The sequence below is a fragment of the Dendropsophus ebraccatus genome, chromosome 1 (genome assembly GCF_027789765.1).
Source record: "Dendropsophus ebraccatus isolate aDenEbr1 chromosome 1, aDenEbr1.pat, whole genome shotgun sequence".
Lineage (NCBI taxonomy): Eukaryota > Metazoa > Chordata > Amphibia > Anura > Hylidae > Dendropsophus > Dendropsophus ebraccatus.
The window spans coordinates 76052445-76078474 of record NC_091454.1 but is presented as its reverse complement, the minus strand read 5'-3'; the positions used below and the strand labels follow the sequence as shown (position 1 = coordinate 76078474).

The following is a 26030-nucleotide window of genomic DNA, read 5'->3' as shown; positions in this document are numbered from 1 at the left end:
GTTTTGTTGGGTTTTTTATACATTTTCATTTTGGTTGGTGAACTCACATTGAGAGATGAGAGGCCACCATTAAAAGCAAAAGATTTAAGTCAAAGGTGCATTCGCACATAGGGGGACATTAATGAAGACCAGTGTATGAGTGTGCCGGTCAATTAGGCCCATCCCCAATTACCTCGCCAGATTCACCAAGAGGTGCACGCCTCTTAGTGAAACCGGCCTGATCTGCGCCCACCTGAAACCAGCCTAACCTGCACCCCCCTAAGCAGGTGCAGACTTCTGCTATGCGTTACGCCAGCGAGTAGGAGTAAATCATGGTAAATCAGGTAGGAGAGGAGGCCATGCCTGCTCCTTGCCTTGCCAAGCAAAGGGAACCCAACTGACTTTAATGGGTAACCATAAGGTTTTCTGCTCATGTTCATCATTTTAATGGAGTCTAACAGAATGCTACATGCAGACTCAAACTTTGTAACAGACGCCCCAAATGAAGCCTCTGGCGCAGTGCGGACCAGGCCTCAGCTTGAAAAAAACATCTAAAAACTGCAATTATTTTATTTTGTGCTTCATGCTACATTTTTATGCAGTTTTCACTCTGCAGTCACACACACAGAATTCTGCTGGAAGCCAAGTGTGTAACCACCCTAAATGAACTTGTAAAGCTTTGTTCACACTTGTTGCAGTTTCATTACAGTTCTTTTGCAGTACCGCAGCATCTTCACAGGAATTATCACAGTACCGCAATAAAACTTCAATTTGTGAACACAGCCTCAGGACTAAGGGAGGTAATTAAGCTCAATTATGAGATTGTGTTTAAGACTGTGGTCACATGCGTCAGTTTTTGAGAACTGTCACTTCAATGTTTAAGTCAAAGCCAGGAATGTATTCTTAAGGAATGGAAAATATAAAAAGGACATATATTGTTCTTCCCATTGGATCCATTTCCGCCTTTGACTTAACACTAATAACATCTTCTATACAAAATATTAAACTTGCTAACCATCTTGGGAGCATACCTGACAGGAGCAGACACCATTACCCTCCAGCCCATCAGAACATGTTCCGCGGTTATTACATGGGGATGATGCTCCACCTGGACATTCTGTGGATAAATTACATCAGCTTATTCTTTATTCTTTTATCCTTTTCAGCTTAAAATTCTATACAAACATTGTACTGATATATATATATATGTGTACTGACATATTTTCTGAAATTCCATTTTCCAAAATTTACGAATATACATAAACGCACATCAGATCAATATTCATTCATTTATACCTTCTCTTATGTGCAACTAACTTAGCCCTTTTTTACTATATTTAGCCAACTTGTGTCTGTAATATTTTATCTATTTCATCTTCCCGTTGCCTCCTATAACCGGGCAGAACTGTGTCATATTTTTTTCCGCTAATATTCTATAAATCCTTGTGGACAATTTCTTTTAACCCCTTGTACGTGGTTTCGTGAATACCTTCATTCCATTCTACCTCAACCCCCTTTTTTTCCCCGGTGTTCTCTTATAAGCGTTTTTGCGCTGAAAATATTTAAATTTCTTAGTAGATAGGAGCAGTCCTATTACAATGAGCAACGTCCAGGAGACTTTTCTTATCATTGAAGTTTTTTTTAACATGGTGAAAGACAAGGATCAGCCGACACCGTACATGTTGGCTGATCGTTGCCCTTTAACACTAGCTAAAACACCAAGCGATTATCAGCCGCAGCAGCCGATAATTGTCCAAATACGGACACTAATCGCTTGATGTAATAGGGCCTTAAGCTTTACTTGTACTATTCATGTATACACAATGTTTGTTGAAACAACAGGATTTATTTAGGGATTATATTTTACATAGTACCAAGACTTATTTCAGTTACTGCATGGTACCAAGTTACATTATTGCTATGTAAGTACCAATATATAGTGGATTTTCTATCACCAAGTCTGGTCTTTTCTATTGGTCCAGGTTGTACTCAACTGGATGAAACAAAAGAATGTGCTGACAAGTGAATTCATTTCTGACCTTCTGGTAATTTGTAATATCTTATGTCTCCTGTTTTGACAATACAGGTAAAAAGTGCTTACACAAATGTTTCCACCAGAACAGCAGGGTAATGACAGAGTCATCACTAAGAGTTCCTCAGGGAGCAGAGATTAAACTGTTCAGAAAAACTGCTTGAAGTATATAAAAACAAAAGAAGTGGCAAAAATGTAGTCAGGAAGTGCATGGAAAACTGAATGCTAACAAGCAGTTTCCTCCAGGCTCTGATCTAAAAACAATGCAAAAAATGTGACTGGTTGAAAAATTAACTTGGCCAGAATAACTATTCTAAATGTGCCAAAATCCTGCTTAATGTGCACCAAAAACCTGGCTTACATACATTGCACAACCTCTATCATGTTTTGCCGGTACTTGTACTGTTGTTTTCAACAAGGAGGCATGGCTAGTCTGTAAAATTGCTGTCTGGAGATGCAATGCTGTGCTCCAAGAATTATACTCATATTTTAGAACAATATATTGGAATATATATATATATATATATATATATATTGCAGTGAAATGATAGCATCAGGGATTTGATCAAATCACTAAGAGATTTGATCAAATCCTGGGAAATGATGAAATTACTGTGCCGCTCCATCATTTCCCTAGGGAATTGATCAAATCCCTGACCCCTTTCAGGGAAATGATGGAATGAACTCTATAATATTCCCCTGTGATATAGAATTTGCTTACCATATCGCCTCTTTGCTCCCCCCAGCCTGTCCGCTCTGCTCCCAGTCTGCCTCCGCCTCTCTGCTCCCTGTTCCGCTCGTTTCCCCTGCTACACGCCTCCTGCTCCCTCGGCCTGTCCGCTCCGCTCCCCGTTCACCCCCGCCAGCCTGCCAGGAGGTGTACCACTCTGCTCCCTGTCCGCCTCTGGTCCCATCTGCCCCACCCTGCGACATGCCTCCCGATTCCCTGGCCTGTCCGCTCTGCTCCCCGTCTGCCCCAATGCCGAATGCCTGCCAGGAGGGGTGCCGCTCTGCTCCCCCTGTCTGCCTCCATATGCCTGCCGGGAGTTCCCATCTGCCCCTGCCGCCATATGCCTGCCGGGGGGTGTGCCACTCTGCTCCTCCGTCAGCCTCCGCCACCAAACATGGCAACTCCTTGATCGCTCATTCTATCATTTCCCTGAAAGGGGTCAGGCATTTGATCAAATCCCTAGGAAAAAGATGGAACAGAGTGTTCATTCCATTATTTCCAGGGATTTGATCAAATTGCTAGTGATTTAATCAAATCCCTGGATTCTATCATTTCACTGCACCTTTTCTAATGCCATTTTGATCGATTCATCCATGGCTCCCCGTGAAATAGAGAACTAAATAATGATGCGCATTGTTGTTAAACCACCTGTGGTTGATGGCAAATAAAGTTTTTTATATACATTTGGCAAAGGGGGAGATTAAAGAATGATTCTAATATGTATTTAAAAACCCTCACTAATTCTTCAGTTCTTCCACTGTAAACTTGAAACCAACCAAATAAAATCTATTCCATGAAGTTGCACTGGCTTCACACCTTTGCTTGCATAGTCTTATGCACTCCTTAGAGAATCATGCAATGTATATCAGTAAATAATCAGTTTCTCACAAATTTCTATTAAGATAAAGTCATGTTTTCCCACATTAAAGTGCATTGAGGAAACATTGACATTTAGATAACTCTACTTTGTCATCACCTCTAGAAACTGTCAGCTCGACATTGTCAGGGGCAGGAAGGAACTGATTAATACTGGTGTTTCAAAGTTGGTCGCTAGCCCTTTAAGATAAGCACAGAGGCTATTTTTCCTCACACAGCTGACAGCAGAAACAATGCCCAAACTTTATCCTAACAAGATGTCCTTCAATGAAACATGCAGGAAATTTAGGAAAAGGAAAAGGTAGCATGGACCATTAACAAGACATCGATAGATGCAGAAGAGATGTGTATTTAACTTTTTAGGTACTTTAAGGCAAAGGTCCCCAACCTGTTGTACTTTGTGGGCCACTTTACCCCCAAAATAAATAGGGGATATATTTATTATACAATATGTAGAGAAATTATGAATTTGTAAATATTTGCTGGTTGAAATTTAATTTTAATAATATACCATGCAAATTGGCATGGTCTATACTGCAGAAAAGGATATTTCTGCAATAATGTAACTGGCTATGACTCAGGACTCCTAGGGTGAGCCACACAGCAAGGAGTCAGGAGCCCCATGAGGCCCCCCTGGTTGGGGACCACTACCTTAACCCTTAGAGGACCGGGCCAATTAAAATTTTAGCATTTTAGTTTTTTCCTCCTTGTGCTTAAAAGGCCATAGCACTTGCATTTTTTCACCAAGAAACCCACATGAGCCCTTATTTTTTCCCCCACCAATTCTACTTTGCAATGACAGGCTGTTTTTTTTTTTATAAAGTACACTGCAAAAATAGAAAAAAATTTAAGGTGTGGGGAAATGGAAAAAAAACAAACAAAAAAAACACGTTTTTTTTTCTGGAGGGTTTTAGTTTTTACGCCGTTCGCCCTGGGGTAAAACTGACTTGTTATATATCATCCTCAAGTCATTACAATTACAACGATATGTAACATGTAACTTTTATATTATTTGGTGGCTTTTAAAAAATTCAAACCATTCTTAACAAATAAATATTCCTTAAAATCGCTCTATTACTATGCTTATAGCGCTTTTATCCTTTGGTCTATAGGGCTGTGTGAGGTGTTATTTTTTGCGCCATGATCTGTACTTTCTATCAGTACATTGATTGCGCATATGCGACTTTTTGATCACTTTTTATTACAATTTTTCTGGATTTGATGCGACAAAAAATGTGCAGTTTAGCACTTTCAGATTTTTTTGCGCTTACGCCGTTTACCGTGCAAGATCAGGAATGTGACAAAGTAATATTTCGGGCGATTACGCACATGGCGATACCAAACATGTTTGTTTATTTATTTATTTTTATTTATAACATGGGAAAAGGGGGGTGATTCAAACTTTGATTAGGGGAGTTTTTTTTTTTTAAATTAATAATAACACTTTTTTTTATTTTTTTTACACTTATACTAGAAGTCCCTCTGGGGGACTTCTAGTATAGCCACACTGATCTCTCATTGAAAACAATGCAGTATAGTAATACTGCATAGATCCATGAGATCGGCACTCAATTGCTTTGGGGAATTTTCTTCACTACTTATTGTCAGGGCGGAGGGTGGTTGGGGGGGCACAGTAGCTAAATTTTGTGAGTAATGCACAGGAAAGAGCAGTTTTTTTTTTTTACCATGTAAATGTCTACATATGCTGCACCCCCTGATGGACACTTCTTGTAAATACACTTGATTGGTGTCTGAACTACTAAATTAAGGCAAATGTGCATTTCCTATAATTACATTATATGTACCTTTCCCATAATTAGTGTACATTAAGAATTTGTGTCTAACTTTGCTTATGTAATAACATATTAAAAATACATTTTGCCCAGAGTTCTCCTTTTACCCCTTCACGTCAGCAATCTGTATATATACGTTCCTACTGCACATACCCCGTGCAGTAGGAATGTATACATACGTTCCTGCTCTGACGGGTTAATTATGTGAGCGGGAGCGCTGCAGAGAGAGCGATCCCGCTCACATCAATGTCCGGGGCCTGAAGGTAATGAGAGTCAGCTGTGATCTCGCAGCCAACTCTCATTTACCCCTTAAACGCTGTGATCTACAGCGATCACGGCGTTTAAGGTGCTCATTGACAGACTGAGCACCTGGGACCGATCGCATGTGCCGACAGGCAGGGATTGCATATTTTGCAGTGATAAAAGTGTAAATAGTGTAAGTGTAATAAAAAAGTTTTTTTACAAGTATAAAAAAAAACCTTATAAACCCCCTCCCAATAAAAGTTTAAAAGACCCCTTGCCCATTATAAAAATATAAAATGGGAGGCAACAAAAGGGGGATACATGGGGGATAACAGGAGGGGCATCTATAAGGGGGATACATGGGGGGCATCTATAAGGAATAACAGGAGGGGCATCTATAAGGGGGATACATGGGGGGGGCATCTATAAGGAAGATAACATGGGGGCAACAAAAAGGGGATACATGGGGGGCATCTATAAGGGGGATAACAGGTGGGGCATCTATAAGGGGGATAACAGGAGGAGCATCTATAAGGGGGATAACAGGAGGGGCATCTATAAGGGGGATAACAGGAGGGGCCATCTATAAGGGGGACAACAGGGGCATCTATAAGGGGGATAACATGGGGGGATCTATAAGAGGGACAACACAGAGGGGGCAATCTATAAGGGGGAAACGTTGGGGGTCATCTATAAGGGGGATAACACAAGGGGCCATCTATAAGAGGGATAACACAAGGGGGGCCATCTGTAAGGGGGATAACATTGGGGGGCCATCTATTAGGGGGAATACACTGGGGGCATATACAATAGGGCAAGCACAAAGGGATGCATGTACTATAGCGGTCTACACAGAGGGGGGTATGTACTATAAGGGGGTCACATAGAGTCAGCCTACCCACTAAATGAGGGCACAAAGGGGCCAGTACAGATGTGCAGTTTGTAGAGAGATTAGGATGGTGCCTAATGGAGTAAGGAGCCTAATATGTCTGTCTGGCGGATTCTGTGAATTCGTGGCTCTGAGAAGTTCTCATAACGGCCCAGGACAGAAGAAGAAGATGAAAAGGGAAGAACTCTGATCAGAGAAGACGCCCCCTGTGAGTCACCTGATATATCTGAACTGTAATGTATATGGTGTACAGGACCTGTGTGGAGCTGCGTCCAACTCTATATGACTGTATGAGGTGATAGTGATCTGTGTACAGTGGATGTTATTTAGTAGCAGCGGTAGTGGTGTTAATCAGTATGCGGTGGTGTTAGTCAGTAACAGTGGTGGTGTTAATAGCAGCGGTGGTGTCAGTCAGTATGTGGGGGTATTAGTCAGTATGTGGCAGTGTTAATCAGTATGTGGTGGTAATATTTGTTACTTGTTATCTGGTACTGTGTTTTATTGGTCTTAGTATACTGGATTTGGTTAGTAACAATATGGTGGGGATGGTAGTGGTGTGGTGGAAATATTTGCCCCTTATATACTGGTATTATTGGCAATATTGGTCTCAGCATACAGGATTTGGTTACTAAAAGTATGGCGGTAATATGTATGGTGATAATATTTCCTATATACTGGTATTATTGGTAATATCGGTTTTGAGAGTAATACATACATATATATATATATATATATATATATATATATATATATATACCAATAGCATCACTTGGTCGTGAAAGGGGGGGGGGCAAGTTGACCTCTTGCACCAGGGCCCAGGAGACATTAGCTACGCCCCTGGGGTTATAGTATATCAAACATGTTCCTATGCTTAAAGACAGACAGGGAGACAGAATGTCTCACCGGGAGAATCCTTAAACTTTAAAGGGATTGCAACAACAAACATTTATAAAATTTACATATGCTATAACTGTCAGATACATTAGTTATCAAAGAGAATCTGTCAGAAGGTTTATGTTGTCCTATCTAAGGGTAGCGTAAACTAGTGACAGAGAAGCTCATCAGAATGATGCATCACTTACATTGTTCTGTGCAGCTGATTCACAGATATTTCCCTGAGTAATGAAACTCTGAGCTCTTCCTCTCTATTATGTGCATGTGCTCAGTAGCTATTGATATTTATAAGCACCAGCTCCCTCTGCTAACCAGCCATTGATTGGCAGTTGTCTATCTATACCGTGAATAGACAGAGCGGTGTCAATCAGCAGTCGAAAAGCGGAGGGAGTGTTGCAGCATGAAGCCCATTTTCCTGCATATAAGAATAACGTCAGTAATACACCGATCTGTTCAGCATGTTTAGAAGCAGATAACTTAAAGGGGCTATCCGGTTAAGTAAAATACATGTTAAATCACCCACCCTCTTGTGGAGACTAACAATTTATTCCATACATGTCGTTACCTTTTCAGTCTCATTCCCCAAGTTCTGAGCCTGCTGCTTTCTGCTAAATATACAAAAAATTGCATCTGAGCTGTTCCATCCATTTCTGCTTTCAACCTCCTCCTTCCCCCTCCCTTCCGAGACGCCTCATGTAACCAAAATCCCTGGCGAGCTCAAGTAACCAAAGTCCCTGGACAGTTTTCTGTGTCTTAAACAAAAAGCATGCAAAAGAGGAGTCCGTGGAGCCTCATTGAAGAGTCTCAAAACACAGGACTAGCCAGATATCCCTCCGGGAAGGACCCAGCCAAGTGGCAGCTCCTGTTAGGAAACCACCAAATCCACCATATTAAGTGGCCCTATAAGTCAGTGTAATGACAAGGGATAAACCAAGGCTAGGTAACCATCCACAGACAGTTGTTTCGGGGTGTTGCCCCTCATCAGTGTGGAGCAGGATTCTGGCTAGGTGGGAGCAATGCCTAGCAGAGCCACAAGAGAAACAGATTGCTGAACTCAGGGAGAACAGCCAAATGACAACACTGCCGGCTGCAAATGAAAGCGCTCAATGCAGTGAAGTCCTAGGTGCATTGCCCCCTGGGAAACATGAGTATGCAAAAGAGTAGTCCGTGGAGCCTCATTGAAGAGTCTCAAAACACAGGACTAGCCAGATATCCCTCCGGGAAGGACCCAGCCTAGTGGCAGCTCCTGTTAGGAAACCACCAAATCCACCATATTAAGTGGCCCTATAAGTCAGTGTAATGACAAGGGATAAACCAAGGCTAGGTAACCATCCACAGACAGCTGTTTCGGGGTGTTGCCCCTCATCAGTGTGGAGCAGGATTCTGGCTAGGTGGGAGCACTGCCTAGCAGAGCCACAAGAGAAACAGATTGCTGAACTCAGGGAGAACAGCCAAATGACAACACTGCCGGCTGCTAATGAAAGCGCTCAATGCAGTGAAGTCCTAGGTGCATTGCCCCCTGGGAAACATGAGTATGCAAAAGAGGAGTCCGTGGAGCCTCATTGAAGAGTCTCAAAACACAGGACTAGCCAGATATCCCTCTGGGAAGGACCCAGCCAAGTGGCAGCTCCTGTTAGGAAACCACCAAATCACACACTGATGAGGGGCAACACCCCGAAACAGCTGTCTGTGGATGGTTACCTAGCCTTGGTTTATCCCTTGTCATTACACTGACTTTTAGGGCCACTTAATATGGTGGATTTGGTGGTTTCCTAACAGGAGCTGCCACTTGGCTGGGTCCTTCCCGGAGGGATATCTGGCTAGTCCTGTGTTTTGAGACTCTTCAATGAGGCTCCACGGACTCCTCTTTTGCATACTCATGTTTCCCAGGGGGCAATGCACCTAGGACTTCACTGCATTGAGCGCTTTCATTAGCAGCCGGCAGTGTTGTCATTTGGCTGTTCTCCCTGAGTTCAGCAATCTGTTTCTCTTGTGGCTCTGCTAGGCATTGCTCCCACCTAGCCAGAATCCTGCTCCACACTGATGAGGGGCAACACCCCGAAACAGCTGTCTGTGGATGGTTACCTAGCCTTGGTTTATCCCTTGTCATTACACTGACTTATAGGGCCACTTAATATGGTGGATTTGGTGGTTTCCTAACAGGAGCTGCCACTTGGCTGGGTCCTTCCCGGAGGGATATCTGGCTAGTCCTGTGTTTTGAGACTCTTCAATGAGGCTCCACGGACTCCTCTTTTGCATACTCATGTTTCCCAGGGGGCAATGCACCTAGGACTTCACTGCATTGAGCGCTTTCATTAGCAGCCGGCAGTGTTGTCATTTGGCTGTTCTCCCTGAGTTCAGCAATCTGTTTCTCTTGTGGCTCTGCTAGGCATTGCTCCCACCTAGCCAGAATCCTGCTCCACACTGATGAGGGGCAACACCCCGAAACAGCTGTCTGTGGATGGTTACCTAGCCTTGGTTTATCCCTTGTCATTACACTGACTTATAGGGCCACTTAATATGGTGGATTTGGTGGTTTCCTAACAGGAGCTGCCACTTGGCTGGGTCCTTCCCGGAGGGATATCTGGCTAGTCCTGTGTTTTGAGACTCTTCAATGAGGCTCCACGGACTCCTCTTTTGCATACTCATGTTTCCCAGGGGGCAATGCACCTAGGACTTCACTGCATTGAGCGCTTTCATTAGCAGCCGGCAGTGTTGTCATTTGGCTGTTCTCCCTGAGTTCAGCAATCTGTTTCTCTTGTGGCTCTGCTAGGCATTGCTCCCACCTAGCCAGAATCCTGCTCCACACTGATGAGGTGCAACACCCCGAAACAGCTGTCTGTGGATAGTTACCTAGCCTTGGTTTATCCCTTGTCATTACACTGACTTATAGGGCCACTTAATATGGTGGATTTGGTGGTTTCCTAACAGGAGCTGCCACTTGGCTGGGTCCTTCCCGGAGGGATATCTGGCTAGTCCTGTGTTTTGAGACTCTTCAATGAGGCTCCACGGACTCCTCTTTTGCATACTCATGTTTCCCAGGGGGCAATGCACCTAGGACTTCACTGCATTGAGCGCTTTCATTAGCAGCCGGCAGTGTTGTCATTTGGCTGTTCTCCCTGAGTTCAGCAATCTGTTTCTCTTTAACAAAAAGCAGCAGGGTCAGAACTGGAAGAATGAGATAAAAACGGTAATGAGATGTATAGCATAGATTGTTAAGGCCCTATTATACGAAATGATTGATTACAACGATTTCAACATGTTGAAAGACAAACGACTAAGATAGCAACAATCTGCTGCTGTCGCTAGGTGCAACAGGAGCAGAGGCAGCAGACCGCTGCAATCTTTTATGGGCTGCCCGGGCGATCTAGCAATCACTCGGACAGCAACTTCCCTGGCTCTTATGCGCTCGCTGCGGACAAGTGTAATAGCGCTGGCAGCAAGCGGGAACAAGGAGCAAGTGAGCGCTGGCAGTGCTTGTTTGCCCCTCTGCATCGCCCCGTGTAATAGGGGCTTTAGGGCCCTATTACACCAACAGATTATCTGACTGATTTTTTTTAAGCCACAGCCAGGAAAGGATTTGAAGAGAGGAGAAATTTCAGTCTTTCCTTTACGACCTGTTCTCTGTTTATAGTCCATTCCTGGCTTTGGCTCAAATAAATCTGTAAATAAATAAATCAAATAAATCTCACTTAGGGCCCTATTCCACGGGACGATTATCGTTTGGATAATCGTTAACGATTAACGATCTCAAACGACCGCTATTGCGAAAGACCTGAAAACGTTCACTCATTTCCACTCGGAGCGGCGGCGGCAATCAGAGCGGCGGGGGTGGCGATCGAGCCGGCGCGGGGGGCCCGGCTGCGAGCGGGCCGGGCTGCGGGTGCGCGATCGCAAGACGATTGCAAAACGATTTTTCCGGACAATATATCGTACCGTCTAAACGCTGATCGTTATGAAAAAAAAATCGGTACTCCGACATCATTAATCGTACGATCGGGCCAATTATCGTTTCGTGTAAACGCATCATTACACAAACCAATTATTGGGATCAAGCATTCCTGTAAATGCCCTTTTAGGTGACAACAGGCCCATGTAAAAATTCCTTTAGTTATAGCTTTGCAGACATATAGCACTCCAACTTTAGTAACTTACCCATACAGTCAGGTCCCCAGTATCCAGGGCAACATTTGGGTACCCATCTATCTGACTCACAGGTATGTTGACAACCAGGTAGTAAGAGAGAGGTGCTTGTTATTTTCAAATAATACCTAAAAAAAAAGTTAACCATCATTTAGTATCAGACTTATCATTGCATATTATACATTAGATACAATATGAGTTTGTTTAAAACTGCACGTGTTTGAAGTACATGAACATTTTGTACCAACTCGTCAGTAGTGGCTGTATTCTGTATATCTATTTATATCTATAATTTCTGTAACTTATGCCAAGGGGTTTTCTTACCATGACAACTTCTGACTGAAACAAAGCCAGTCCAGTGATCAGCTGTTGTTCACAGTTATGCTTTCTAAAAACCATCATATATGAATGTAGTATTAGTGGCCATTCATTTACAGGACTGTCCATGTAGTACACGTACAGTTTGAGTGTACAAATATATAAGTGGCTCTCCACTTTATTACATCTGTATTCCTATGTGGAAAATGGTTGTTTCAGTAAGACAATCTTACAAGTTATGATATACCATATTTTCAGCGTTTGAGACGGCAAAGATGATTTTCAGGGGTTCGTCTCATACGCCAGAAAATGTTAACCCCTGCCTGAAAAAAAACACTGCCTGTGCCGGAGGTCCCCGAAGCTCTCCCGGCAGCCGAGCGTCTCATCAGAGAAACTCGGAGATGCTCGGCTGCCAAGAGAGCTTCAGGAGAATGGCAGAGGCTTTGGGGACTTCCGGCGCCTCTGCCGCTCTCCTGAAGCTCTCCCGGCCAATGAGTGTCTCAGCCGGGGACTTCCAACGCCTATCATTCTCCTGAAGCTCTCTCGGCTCAGTTGCTCAGTTTCCCAAAAAGCATATGTATCTCTAGGATGGGAAAGAGAAAAAGCAATGAAGTGCATAGGTAACTGCTACCCACATAACACAAAGGCTGGGTCTGTGCAGTGACAGAGTTTCAGTTTGGAGCCTTGGTCACAGTTTCTATTCACACTGACAGAGCCAAACGGACTGTCCACCAAAAGACACAACTGAGCCTGAGAGGCCCGTTACTTTAATGGGGCCTATCAGGTTTTCCGTTCCTGTCTGTCAATTTATTCTAAAGGGACAAAAAATGCCTTGACAAAGGCATATGCAGATTATAGGCAAGATTATTTGTATAGGAAAATTACCTGCAGCCTCTTATTCCACTTCCTTTAGTGACTTTCCTAAAATCATTGGTGCAGTTCACAGTAGCACTTACAGAGCACGGTCCGCATTCTGTTTTGGATGTAATTAACTTTTTTTCATCACACCGGTTCTTTACCTGTAGTAGAGAAATGACTATATTAGAGCCATTGACATCACAGAGATTTGAGTAACTTCAGGATCCACCTAAATAAGGAGGGTGCTTTTTTATAATGTTAGCAGAACTTGGTAACATACTCTACTGGCATCCTATCACCTTTTAATAGTTTCATAACTATAGGTGAGATTTATCAAACATGGTGTAAAGTGAAACTGGCTCAGTTGCCCCTAGCAACCAATCAGATTCCACCTTTCATTTTCATTGTGTGCCTGTGAGAGATGAAAGGTGGAATGTGATTGGTTGCTAGGGACAACTTTACACCATGTTTGATAAATCTCCTGCTATGTGTCTAGTCAACAGGTTATACTGAACTTCACCTTTGTGGAACCTTTGAGTACTGCAGTTATTTGTACAAAGTTCTATTGCAGTGTATTATACAGGTGATGAAGGCAATCTCTATGGCAATCTCAATTGCTAAAGCTTTGGCTGTCCAGGCATGATGGGAGTTGTAGTTTTTCTACAGCTGGAGAGCCAAGGTTCCTTACCCCTGCTCTATGGAGTTGTTAAAAAAAAAGAAAAAAAAAGAAAAGAAAACTGTTTGTTTTTTTACTTTTTGCATTTATCATACCAACAAAAATAATTTAAGTGTAATTAACCCTTTAAGGACAGAGCCAATTTTCATTTTCGCCTTTACTTGTGTTTAAAAAGCCATGGCACTTGCATTTTTTTCCACCTACAGACCCACATGAGCACTTATTTTTTGTGACACTGATTGTACTTGCATTGACCAACTTAATTTTTCCATAAAATATGCTGCACAACCAGGAAAAAAAAATTATTTGTGCAGTTAAATTGAAAAAAAAGGGCAATATTTTTTATTTGGGAAGTTTTGTGTTAGAACCATTTGCCCTATGGTAAAACATGTTATTTATGTTCCTCAAGTCGTGATGATTACAATGATATGTAACTTGTATAACTTTTATTTTATTTGATAGCTTTTAAAAAATTAAAACCTTTTAAAAAAACTGAAAGTCCTTCAAATTGCTCTATTACCATCCCTATAACATTATAATTCTTTTTGATCTATGGGGCTGTGTCATTTTTTGCGCCATGATCTGTACTTTCTATTGGTATCTTGATTGCATATATGCCACTTTTTGATTGCTTTTTATTACAATTTTTCTGGATTTTGTGTTCTGTTTTGCCGCATAACCTGTTAGATCAGTGATGCAATAATTTAATAGTTCGGGCGATTACCACAGGCGGCGATACCAAATATGTATGTTTGTTTATTTATTTATTTTTATAAAATAGAATTCAGACTTTTATTCAGGGAAGGAATTTTTTTATTGATGAAAAACATTCCCCCCCACTTTAACTTTTGGTCCCCCTTTTATTATTATTGCACGGATCTCTCATAGAGATCACTGCAGTGTACTTACAATACACTGATCCATTAGATCAGTGATAGATTGCTTAGGGCTGCTGGCGCCAGAAGCAGTCTAGTGGGGGTGATCTACCCCACTCCCCCACTAGACACCAGGGATAGGCTGTAACAGCTAGCTAATTAGCCGGGTGCGGCGATCGGCCGCGGCGGCTATAGCTGCGTTCCCTGGCTGTACATAACGGCCGGGTGCCGCACGCTGCGGGAGGACTGGTGCCTTGTGCCCTTTCTGCATCCCCTTAGCAGCATGACAAGTATAAGGAGTTAAACTGAATTGCTGATTTTTTTTTAACATCTGATTGAGAAGTCTCTGTAAACTACAGCTTGCCTTACAAAAAATGAGTGTCAGAAAATGGGTGTTAGAAAATTTCATTGCTAAGCATTATAATATATTTAGCCACAAAATGCCGACATCAGCAGTTTTAAACTACTTATTATCTTTAATATATATATACTTAATATCTTTTTTCACACTCATCGTTTTCAAATAATTATATATAATGTTACATTATAACTGCAAAGTTTACTAGTAAACAGCGTTTTTAAAAAAAACTGGATGTGACTGGAGGAAACAGATATTATTTTTGGATTCAGCACCCCAAAATACATAAATATCACAGGTTATCTTGTAGTCAGCAAAATTGATGTATACCAGTGTACAATATTTATAATATATATAATATAATTAACAATGTTTTTTCTTTGTTTGCATCCTCTGCATTCAGATACTCTAATAGTTAACTGAAAGAATTGTTAAGGTGTACCTTAAAGAGTACCTTAGAGTATCTTGGAGACTTATGAAAAGTTTTGATTAGTTGGGTTCTAAGTGTTGGGCTGGCAGAAGTACATGCACTCCTGGCTCTGTGTCATGTGACCTAAACGGACTCCTAATCCAGGTCTATGAGACCATCCAGGTCACGGAAGAGAAGAATAAGTCAGCATGGTCGTTTCCACGTCTCCACGCTCGTTCTACAGATTGGTCAGGGTCATGGCAGGGAAAAGCGCTGTCATGTAAAATTGATGGCTATAAATAATGATCATAATCATTATTTGCGGCAGTCAATATTATGAGATGGCCGTTTTCCCCCTGTATAATCCCGTAGTGGGAACATAGCCTAAATGTGTTATATCAGATAAAAAAAATAGCTAAGGTAATAACATGATATATGTTTGTAGACATCAAATCATTACAGAATAGCTCTAAGGGTTCAACAGAATTAGCTACATTTAATAATACAACCAGGTGTCACTAGAGTTAGAAATTGAACAGATACACAAAAAAAGTTATTAAACTAGGAAACAATACTGGAGAAAAGTAATTCTGTCTCTTGACTTATAATACAATAGCTTAATATACAACAGAAAGTGGCTTCAAAAATATTTTAAATACTATGAGGAGCATCACGTATACAAAACATACTACCAAACTAAAGCAATAACATAAATCGAGATACAAAAGAAATGCCTAATTATTTCTTACCATAAGTGTCTGGGACCCTGTACAAATGCTGAAGAGACACAAAAAAACGGAGGCAAATAACAGGGCCATGTTTTCCTTCATTGTGAAAAAAGTTTTGATGTGTCACTATTGTGGGAATTCATAAAGATGATAGATAGTTCCAGAGGTTTTCCATTTCACTACAAGCACTTTGTGGCAGTTGTGTCTCTAAATAATTTCTGTACTGTAGTCCCACCTCTCTTTCCTGTACAACGTTAAAGAGCTGAGCATGTGTATTCTGCCAATTACAGGAAAACATGAAAAGTTTCACTATGCGTTAAGAGCTGCATATGGACACTGCCAAATGGCAGGATATCCTAAATGAGCAATGGGGTGAAGAGGCTGAGGAGCTGCTGACATCAGACCCTCTTTGTTGTCATCTACTAGTTTATTGAGGTCTTGAAAAGTGGCCATTGTGAGATCTATGAGCATAATCCTGACCTTTATATAATTCAAATTATTTCTTCTGTGATCACTCACATCACGCACTACCATGCTCAGTTAATTCATAAGTGAGAAACAATATGCAAAATGTCTACCACAGCAAAACAGAAAACCAACATCTCTAGAAGTAGAAAATACATAGTTAACAAACTTTAATGCTTCAATTTATACTTTATTATGTAGCCAATGTTATGTTTTAGGAGGAAATCTTATTTGAGCTACATCAATAGCACACATTCAGTATGCCAGGAAAGAAATATGTAATAACAGACATGATGTGAACTACTGTATACAGACATTACAACTGAAAAGAATGAGTAGTCATTTACTTTTGAGGCCAAAATGTTTCAAGGTACATGATGCTTTCAATAAATTTAACAGAACAGAAGAGTACTAAGTGAAAGTTTCCTGCTTCTATGCTTTCATTTGTTTTAATGGTACTATTAATGGTAATGTTAAGTGACACTCGTGCAGCACTGATTGTTATAAGTCTTTGAAAATAAGATATAGCACAGTTTAAAGTGTACCTGCTGATTTCTGCTCTGATTCTCTAATTTTCAGTTGTCCTTGGGCTACAGGATGGTACCTAGCCTCTGTAATATTTTCTATACACTGCATAGTCCTAGTCCTACTCCTCAATCTCTTCTCTTTTTTTATAGTACTCCCTAAGAAGCAACAGTGGCATGGAGGACATTATAGAGCAGCACTAAACAGTCTAAGCTGTGACTTGATCTTGTGTACTCTATGCAGTCTCTGTATGCTTTTGGCTCTGTCTGACCTCCTCATTTTTAACTATCACTTAAAATTTTTCACAAAAAGGAAGTCCAACAGCACCTTAATGGAATGTATCAAGTGTTGGCCATAATAAATAGAGAATAAGATGCACACTGGTAGGCCCACAATCCATGATGTAGGCAATGTAGTACTGTTGAAAAGGAGATCCAACAACACTCGTTAATTAAATCAAGCATCTTCATTCACACATCAGGGTACATAGGAGCAACATTTCACCCCTTGGGTCTTTGTCAAGCATACAGATAGGATTTCCCAGCAATCTTTCAATTGATCCCCTGAAGAGAAAATCTAAAAGGCTGATATCTCTACTACAGTACATGTCACTATACTTACCGAATATTACAGAGCGCATAGAATCCCAAGAGGACCCCATTTGAGGCCCAACCTATTTCTAGACAATAAGCAGTTTTGCACAACATTTGAGGTACCTACCAAAAAGTACTGCTTTGTTCTGGTTCTTTTTAAGCTGGAGTTTCTTAATTTAGAGATAGTTACATATAAAAGGACAATAGCTGCTATAGAGACTCCTCCATTCTCCAAACAACTCAGTGGAGCGAGATTAAACCCAGAGACTAAAACATTCAAGTTCTGTGAGGACATCGAAAAAATCAAGATCTCCAAGTGGCAATGAGATATAGAGGATTATTCAAAAGGACACATTTTCAGCTGGCAAATCTAAAGGTGCAACTATGGAGATACTGGCAGAGGGAGACCTAAACACACGTAACATAGATTTGGCTTTACATCCACTGAATCTCATACTTCAGAGGAGTCAGCACAAGAAAAAAGTAACCCACTATCTACAGATACCATTCCTTTTTAGCACAGGATCCCTCCAGCGCCGCCCACAAAAGAACCAAGAGGTACAGCCGCAAACACAGAAGGGGAAGCAAGAAATCCACCAGTCGAGAGTCGAGATCTGTGAGAAAGAATCAGAAACCTCCACAGACTTACAACAAGTGGTACATATATCTTCATTACCCTTATCTGCACTTCAAATGACAGTTTTATCTAAAGGGCTTTCCTTCTGTCCTAACACCAGACTGGTTCCTAGTAGAATCTGAGTTGCAATCTTTCTACAGAAACCTTAAGGGTGCCTTCACACCTACCGGATCCACAGCGGATCTCACTTCTGCGGATTCGAAGCGAGAACCGCTGCGGATCCAGTACCATTCACCCCAATGATAGCACATATTCACAGCGGAATTAACATCCCGCTGTGAATATGTGCTTTAACCCCTCGCTGTCCGCAGCTCCGCCGCCGCATTAGCCCATCCTCGGCCGCATCCCCCATCTCCGGCCGCATCCCCCCATCCCCCGCCGCATCCAACAGCTCGCATCCCCAGCCGCATCCTGCATCCCGCATCCCCAGCCGCTTCCTGCAGCCCGCCGCCAAGAGCATAAAGTACCTGCTCAGTGGCGCGGCTGCAGTGAGGCTCCCGGGAGCAGGGAGCCTCACTGCAGCCGTGCCGCCGAGCAGGTACTTTATGCTCTTGGCGGCGGGCTGCAGAATGCGGCCGGGGATAGGGGATGCGGGCTGCTGGATGCTGAAATTACATCCAGTAACCTGGGGTTAAGAGCCAAAAGTACATTCTATCCTCACTCCACAGATAGTTCTCCACTAAGGCTGAAACACTGAGGAGGTCAGGCAGTAGTGGACATATTTTGAGTAATTTGACCAAAGGTGAAAGGTCTGTTCTCCCTTACCCACAATAAAGCCATAACAATTAAACCTGCAGGCAATGGTGGCATCCTAGTTGTCATGAACACCACGCAATACACAGAAGAGAATAGACACCAACTGGCGGATACTGATGTGTATGAATATCTCACCACCAATCCTACCTTACAGTATAGGGCATTACTCAAAGCCCTTGTGGAACAGGCTCAAAACAACAATCTTATTGATGACAAACAGACCTATTGTCTCCGGTAGGGATTCTCTTTTCAGTAATGCAGCCATTTTCCTGGACAGTATTTTAAGAGAGTATGCTACAACAGCCAAATCCTACATTAAAGATACCACTGATTTTCTGACAAAAAATTCAAACCCTACAGTAGACTCAAACACCATCCTTTACACCTTCGATGTCTCCTCACTATATACATCCATAGAACATTCAGTGGATCTTGAATCCATGCGCACATGTCTCAACTTAACTATTTCAACAGACTGTAGCAAATTTGTGATAGATTTTGTGATAGATTTACTGACTTAGACTGACTGACTTAGATTTACTTTATAGACAGTGCAGAGAGACAGTGATGGGCTTAAATATGACACCTACATGCGCAAAAACCTACAGTATATGGCTTTATTCGAGGAAACCCATGTGTACACATCTACATACATGCCAAGGGTACGTAGCTGCCTTTGTTATATTTACAATATTTTCCTCTTGAGGGACAGACCTGGGGAAGAACTCATAGCACACCAGGAGTGGATAAAAACATTCACCCCGAACTTAAATTCACACTCACATACTCTCTTGGTAAAGTTCAGTTCTTAGACACCAATTTACAAAACAGGTAATAGTCTTAGCTCAGACTGTCAGGAATAACCTTCTTTCCTATGACAGTGACCACCCCAGGAGCATGGTTAAATTGCTTCCCTGGAACCAGCTCCTGAGGGTCAAGAGAACTGTGAGTGTTCCAAAAAGAGACGACGACCGACTTGATTCCTTGTAGAAAAAAAATCACGAAAAAAAAGGGGCTACCCTCATGAAATAGTCACCAAACATAGAGCTGGTATAGCTGACACTAAGACACACACAAGGAGGCCGGGCCGGGGTGAACACCCGACGCACACACAGAGTATACACACTATATAAATCTCCACTTGTCTCCTACCCTACTTTATATTCATCTGATTTTTCTAGTTATTTAAACACAACAATTCTATATAATCTCTAAATAGTAACCATTGTGTTTTGTGAAGGTCTCCTAATGATCCCAGGGACACATCTGGGTGAAACGCGTAAGAGATACTTGTTTATTGCAATTTTTTTCTGAAGTCTGGTTTCATCTTTATGCATTTGGGCTAATCTATCCCTAAGTATACCAGTCTATCAGAGGGTCAACACCCTAGATCTGTTGTGAAGTGCCGATTTCATATGTGTAGAACACTTGTTTTAATATTTTTACTTTTAATGCATATCTAATAAAAGTTAGATTTTATACGTGATTCTGGGAAATTAAATATAATTTACACGTAATTGGACCGTGGTTATTGCACGCCTATACGAGGTGGCGCATCTGTGATTCGTATAGCTGACACACCTAGCCCCAACGCACAAGGACATCAGAAAAACAGGGCTAAAATACGGGCTATTCTCAAAAGTAATTGAGGTATTTTACAGTAAGGATGCCCTAAATTTCCTGAGTTTAGGCAAATCCCTCTACTCTGTTACAAAAGTGGTAAAAATGCAACTCTGATTTTGTTCTATGTTTAATCACATTTCCATGTGGATTAGCTTACGTAGGAGAGACGACTATGGCAGCCAAAATAAGCAAAAACAAAAGCACGATATGCAAAAAAAATGTTGGAATGTCCCATTCCTAAACACTTTGGGGGAGATTTAACAAACATAGTGGGGAACTGGCTCAGTTGCCCCTAGCAACCAATCACATTCCACTTTTCATTCCTCACAGACTCTTTGGAAAATGAAAGGTGGAATCCAATTGGTTGCTAGGGGCAACTGAGCCAGTTTTACTTTACACCATGTTTGATAAATCTCCCCCATTGCCTTCATACCAGGCCGGGGCTGAAGCACTGGAGGCGGGCCGGCCCACCCCCAGAGGAAGAAAACCCCCACCTCTCTATGATAAGACTCCATTGATTCCAATGGAGCCGCATCATAGAGGGGAGGGAATTCCCTCCCACTGGGGACGGGCGGCCCGCCTCCAGTGCTTCAGGCCCGGCCCGGTACCCCGTACACGAAAAACAAGGCGGTTCAAAAAATGGACCGTGGCATCGGCTTCCCCATGACGGCGCCGTTCTATCCGAAGGTCATATTGAAGAGGATGTACCTGATGGTACATCCTCTTTAAACCAATGGAGCCTATTTGAACAGCATAAGAGTGTGTAGAGTGTGACAATCCCACCTAACAGGTAAGCTTCCTGGAGAAGCCTGAAGAAGAGTCCAGAGTCGCTCTTTCCATAACAATTATTTTTTTTAGTTCTAGTTTGTTTTTAAATGTTGCTAATAGTATTTAAACAGTCCATGTATTCTTATGCAAAGGCTAAGCAAAATGATCCTCCCTGCTCATTTGGATGACTTTTGGACTAACACATTGTGATGGATGGTGGTTGCTGCAATCACTGGCCTGGCACTGGAATTCCTACATTGTTTGCCTTTGCCACTGTTAGCGTAAATCTCAGAAACAATGATACAACTTCATCTAGATACCTAGTAAGCCATTTTCCTCCGGGTATCTAGATCCCTGTCAGTCAGTTATTTAACCATATACTTCCATGGTATAGCTTTTTCTTACAGGACATATCTCATGGTTAGGATTATGAGACAGAGCTTAGGTGTAGCACAATTTTACCTCCCCAGAATTATGTGGTAAGTATAGATGCACCAATCATAAGGCTATCATGAGTCTTAACTGAAAACTGTGATATTATATACCAAGGGCCTATGTTATACAAGCGTGCATTCACTCATTGTATTCATGTTATGAAATGTGAACCCTATGTGATAGCACTCGAATACTGCTATTATAAATATATATATATATATATATATATATATATATATATATAATTTTTCACTATTATTGTTATCATATCCTAATATTATTTATAAATACAACATGGCTTTACAAATACTCTCTTTCAAGCTGTGTTTCCACAATATCGTTTTCTTGGCCATTTGAGCCCAAAAATGGCCTTTATTTTATTGTTCTGTCATTACTCTGTCATTATTTCTGTCATTATGAAATTATGGCCTGTATTTGGGCTCAAAACACCCCAAAAAAAGACATTGTGGCCACATAGCCTCAATCTGATTCCCTTAATCTGACAGGATGATTATCACACGAAAAATCGCATTGCAAACTGACCATAAAAACTTTGTTCGTTCTTTTGCTGGGATCAGAAGGAGTAAATGATCATAGTAATGGTTATGGTAATGGTAGTTATTAACAATCATACTAATGACTATTGTTCTCTGTTTTATAGTGAACAATTTTAGGTATTTTGCAAAAGCTCTAATTTGTGATCGTTCATAGTTAGTCGTTAAAAATCGCTCCATCTAAGGGTCCATTTACACAGAAAGATTATCTGACAGCTTATCTGCCAAAGTTTGAAGCCAAAGCCAGGAATGGATTTGAAAAGAGGAGAAATCTCAGGCTTTTATTTATGACCTGATCTTTGTTTATAGTCTGTTCCTGGCTTTGGCTTCAAATCTTTGGCAGATAATCCGTCAGATAATCTTTCTGTGTAAATGGGCCCTAATAGGACCCCTAGTCTCTTCTCCAAATGCTTCCCCCTATAATCTGTTAAAGGGGTAGTGCGACGTTTAACTTTTATTCACTAAATAACACACTGTAATATGTGTTATTTAAGTGAATGGCCCCCTTCCCCATGTTCTCCCCACCCCGAAAGTGTGGTGCATTATACCTACGTATTTGTGGCTGAGCAGCTGATGACGCGGCAGAGGGGGGCCGGCATGAGGGACAGCTGTAGTGTGGCCGGGGTCGACAGCGAATATGTAAGTATAATGCACCACACTTCTGGGGTGGGGGAACATGGGGAAGGGGGCTATTCACTTAAATAACACACATTACAAAGTTGTATAACTTTGTAATGTGTGTTATTTAGTGAATAAAAGTTAAACGCCGCACTACCCCTTTAAGGGTTACCCGAGCACTTCAGGACAATGATTGTAATTCCATAACTGCCTAACATAACAGAAAGCAGATGTCAGCATGTACTTACAGTTGTTTTTATAACATTCAGTCCCACAGAAAGAGCCCAGTTTTTTAGTAGGAACTGGGAAAACAAAGGGACTTCCTGCAGACTCATCAGATTCCCGTTGATTACTTGGATAGCAAAGGAAAGCACATGCTCCATCAATAAATAGGAAATACAAACACGTGCACCATCAATGGACATCATTTTAATAGGTCAACATGTATTGTCATACAGTGCATCTAATCTTCCACTTTATAACACAGTTTAATAAAGATTTCTGGTGGATTCTGCCATTTTGTCTTCTTTCCTATTCATTAATGACTTTAGTCTTCAATATCTCATTGTACAGCATATCAGCCATATAAAAGTTTGCATATTGAGTATTGCCCTTATGAGCTGCAGATGATCCTTATAATCAAGCTAATCTTAATTATCAGGCTTATTAAGGATATTTTACACAGCATGACTGCAAAATTTAAAAGCCCGGTGATCAGGAAATGTTGTCTGGCCTAATAGATTATGCGTCATTGGGAAACATTGTAAACAGGAGATGTGCTCCAGTCAAGAAACTTTGTGCGGCTGTTCACTTCCTGAGCTCCCGGCATCATGATGAATGAGGATGCTGGGAGTTCCGAGGTTCAGTCTGCACTATACAGACCATATATTGTGGACGTGTGAATGGCCCCTAACACATGACTAAAGGAAAAGAATACACACAAGAATGCTGCATGGAGATACAGGTTATATACAATCCAGTAGGACATTTTTAATCAAGAATATATTTACAGTAATGCCTGTCCATGAGTAAGTATTTGCTGGTGCTACCAAAAGTCTTTGACACTGGGGTACACTGTTCATCATGTAGGTTGTATATCAACTGAGGGCAATTAACTCAGGCTAATTATATTATTTGCTTTTCCTAATTATATTATCAACCTTGCCAGGAATCAGTGCTCTATATGTAATGTCACTGTTACAGAGGTTTTGGTGCTGTATGACAAGAGAGCTGACCATACAATACGAGCACCCTCAGGATTCTCTGCTACTAAATGTGCAGGCTCAGCAGCTGTACACACAGTGAAAGTAAGTAAGATGTAACAGTTAATAGGGGTGCAGGGCTAGGCTCCACCCATAGGTTCTAGCATGTTTTACATTGAAAGGGAACTAATTGAAGCCTTTGGATCCTCCCCATAAGCACTTTACATATTCTACCATTAGGTGGCAGCAAAGTAGCAAAGCATATTGCACAGTTTATTCCTAAATAAATTAACAGACAGAGATATGCATTAGGACAGTACTGGAATTGTGGCATACTGCAACAACATAAGCACTGAGATCATTATCAACTTTATTTTTTCCAGATAGATTGAGAACAGAACAAACAAGCAATGTTAGAACCAGAGACTAGTCAGACAGAGCAATAAGTCAGAACCTGGAAGATCAATCAGGAATGAAGTCCCAGATGTATAACAGAGGCAATGTCAGGAGTACAGGTTAGAACCAGACCAGAGAAGCAAACTGAAGGTGCAAAGTGTAAATTAAAGTCCAAAGAAAAATGCTGGCCAAACATCAGGCAGACTATACTATAACAGGAACTAAAATGACACAAATGGGTCAGGAAGCACTTGTCTGTTCAAATAGACCCCAAAAATTAGTTTAAGTGTTTGTGTAAACAGATTGATTTGTTTTGGTGCAGAAACACTGCATATATTCTGCAACTGATCTGCAGAGTTCCAACAGATCCAAGGTAAATCTGCAGCATGTGTATGATACCCTTAGAGGTTAAATTGGCCAGTTGTTCAACTATTTCTGCCAAGGGAAGCTGCATATTACAGGGGAAGGTAAGTATGACATGACAGCCTGTCTAATGGTGCCATTCAAACAAGGCATGAATCAGCTAGGTCCCTCAGAGCATGAGCTGATACCATGAGCTAAGGGGGAAAATAAATATTTGATACACTGCCGAATTTTCAAGTTTTCCCAGATATCTTATAAAAAAGAACACCTGTCCACACACCCTATGAATAACGCTCCAACCTCTCCACCATGGTCAAGGCCAAAGTGCCTAAGTATCTAAGGACATCAGGGACAACATTGTAGACTTGGCATGGGCTACAGGACAATAGGCAAGCAGCTTTGTGAGAGGACAACTGTTGGCACAATTATTAGAAAATGGAAGAAACACAAGATGATTGGTCTATCTAGTTTTCCCTTATATAATTGCCTTTATTATTCTCTGAGGACAGCTATAATGTTTATCCCAGACATGTTTGAATGCAGTTACTTAAGTTCTGAATTTCTCACTTACTGAAGTTCTCTGTGGCCTGAACTTTCCAGCACATGCCACAGATGTTCACTGGGATTGATATCTGGGGAATTTGGAGACAAAGTCAATACCTTACATTGCAAAATTACAAAATTGCTCAGGTACTGTATGGTTTCAGAAATATGACACAGGGGTCTGTGGTGCACAACCCAATATATAGCAAACTGTGGTGTACTATGTGTTCTGACACCTTTTTATGATAGCCTCCTTTATTGCTATCACTAATCTGCGCTATAGTAGCTATTTTGTGGACCACAAGGGCTAACCGCTGTTCACCACAAGCAAGGGGCATCTATAACTGTGACCACTTTGGGAGTTTTCAGTATAACTAAATATTTTAGGAACAATCCACATGGCCTGATGATTTATAGCTCTTATCCAGTCTTCAAGATATCATAATTTGGCCCTCGTGAAAGTCACTTGTATCCTTATGCTTGGTCACACTTCCTGCACATCACCCTTGAGAACAGACTGGTCCTTTGCTGCCTTACATGCCTGGTCCATTGAAAAGTGCACAAGATGATCAGTTATTCACTTAGTATTTTTAAAAGTTATAGCTTAACATGTACCCTAATAGGACATGTACTATAGAAGGGGCTGCCTGCCTGCCTACCATTTACCATTGTGGACCATAGGAAACAGAGAACAGAATACTGTGGGAGCTGTAATGGCTGCAATATTGTCACCTTGCTTTCTCTTGTTTTG

The 26030-nt window shown here is 41.4% G+C and overlaps 1 protein-coding gene across 1 annotated transcript in view; it reads right to left on the bottom strand.

The window, feature by feature from the left end:
• STAB2 (stabilin 2) overlaps nt 1-15987 on the bottom strand; it is a 102335-nt gene extending 86348 nt beyond the window's left edge. Inside the window, exons 1-4 of the mRNA XM_069973525.1 lie at nt 15823-15987; nt 12783-12916; nt 11592-11707; nt 1011-1096 (exon numbers count right to left, since the gene is read on the bottom strand). Coding sequence (XP_069829626.1) covers nt 1011-1096; nt 11592-11707; nt 12783-12916; nt 15823-15903 — 417 coding nt within the window. The 5' untranslated portion in view covers nt 15904-15987. The remainder of the gene's footprint in view (nt 1-1010; nt 1097-11591; nt 11708-12782; nt 12917-15822) is intronic.
• Nucleotides 15988-26030: the final 10043 nt, after the last annotated feature.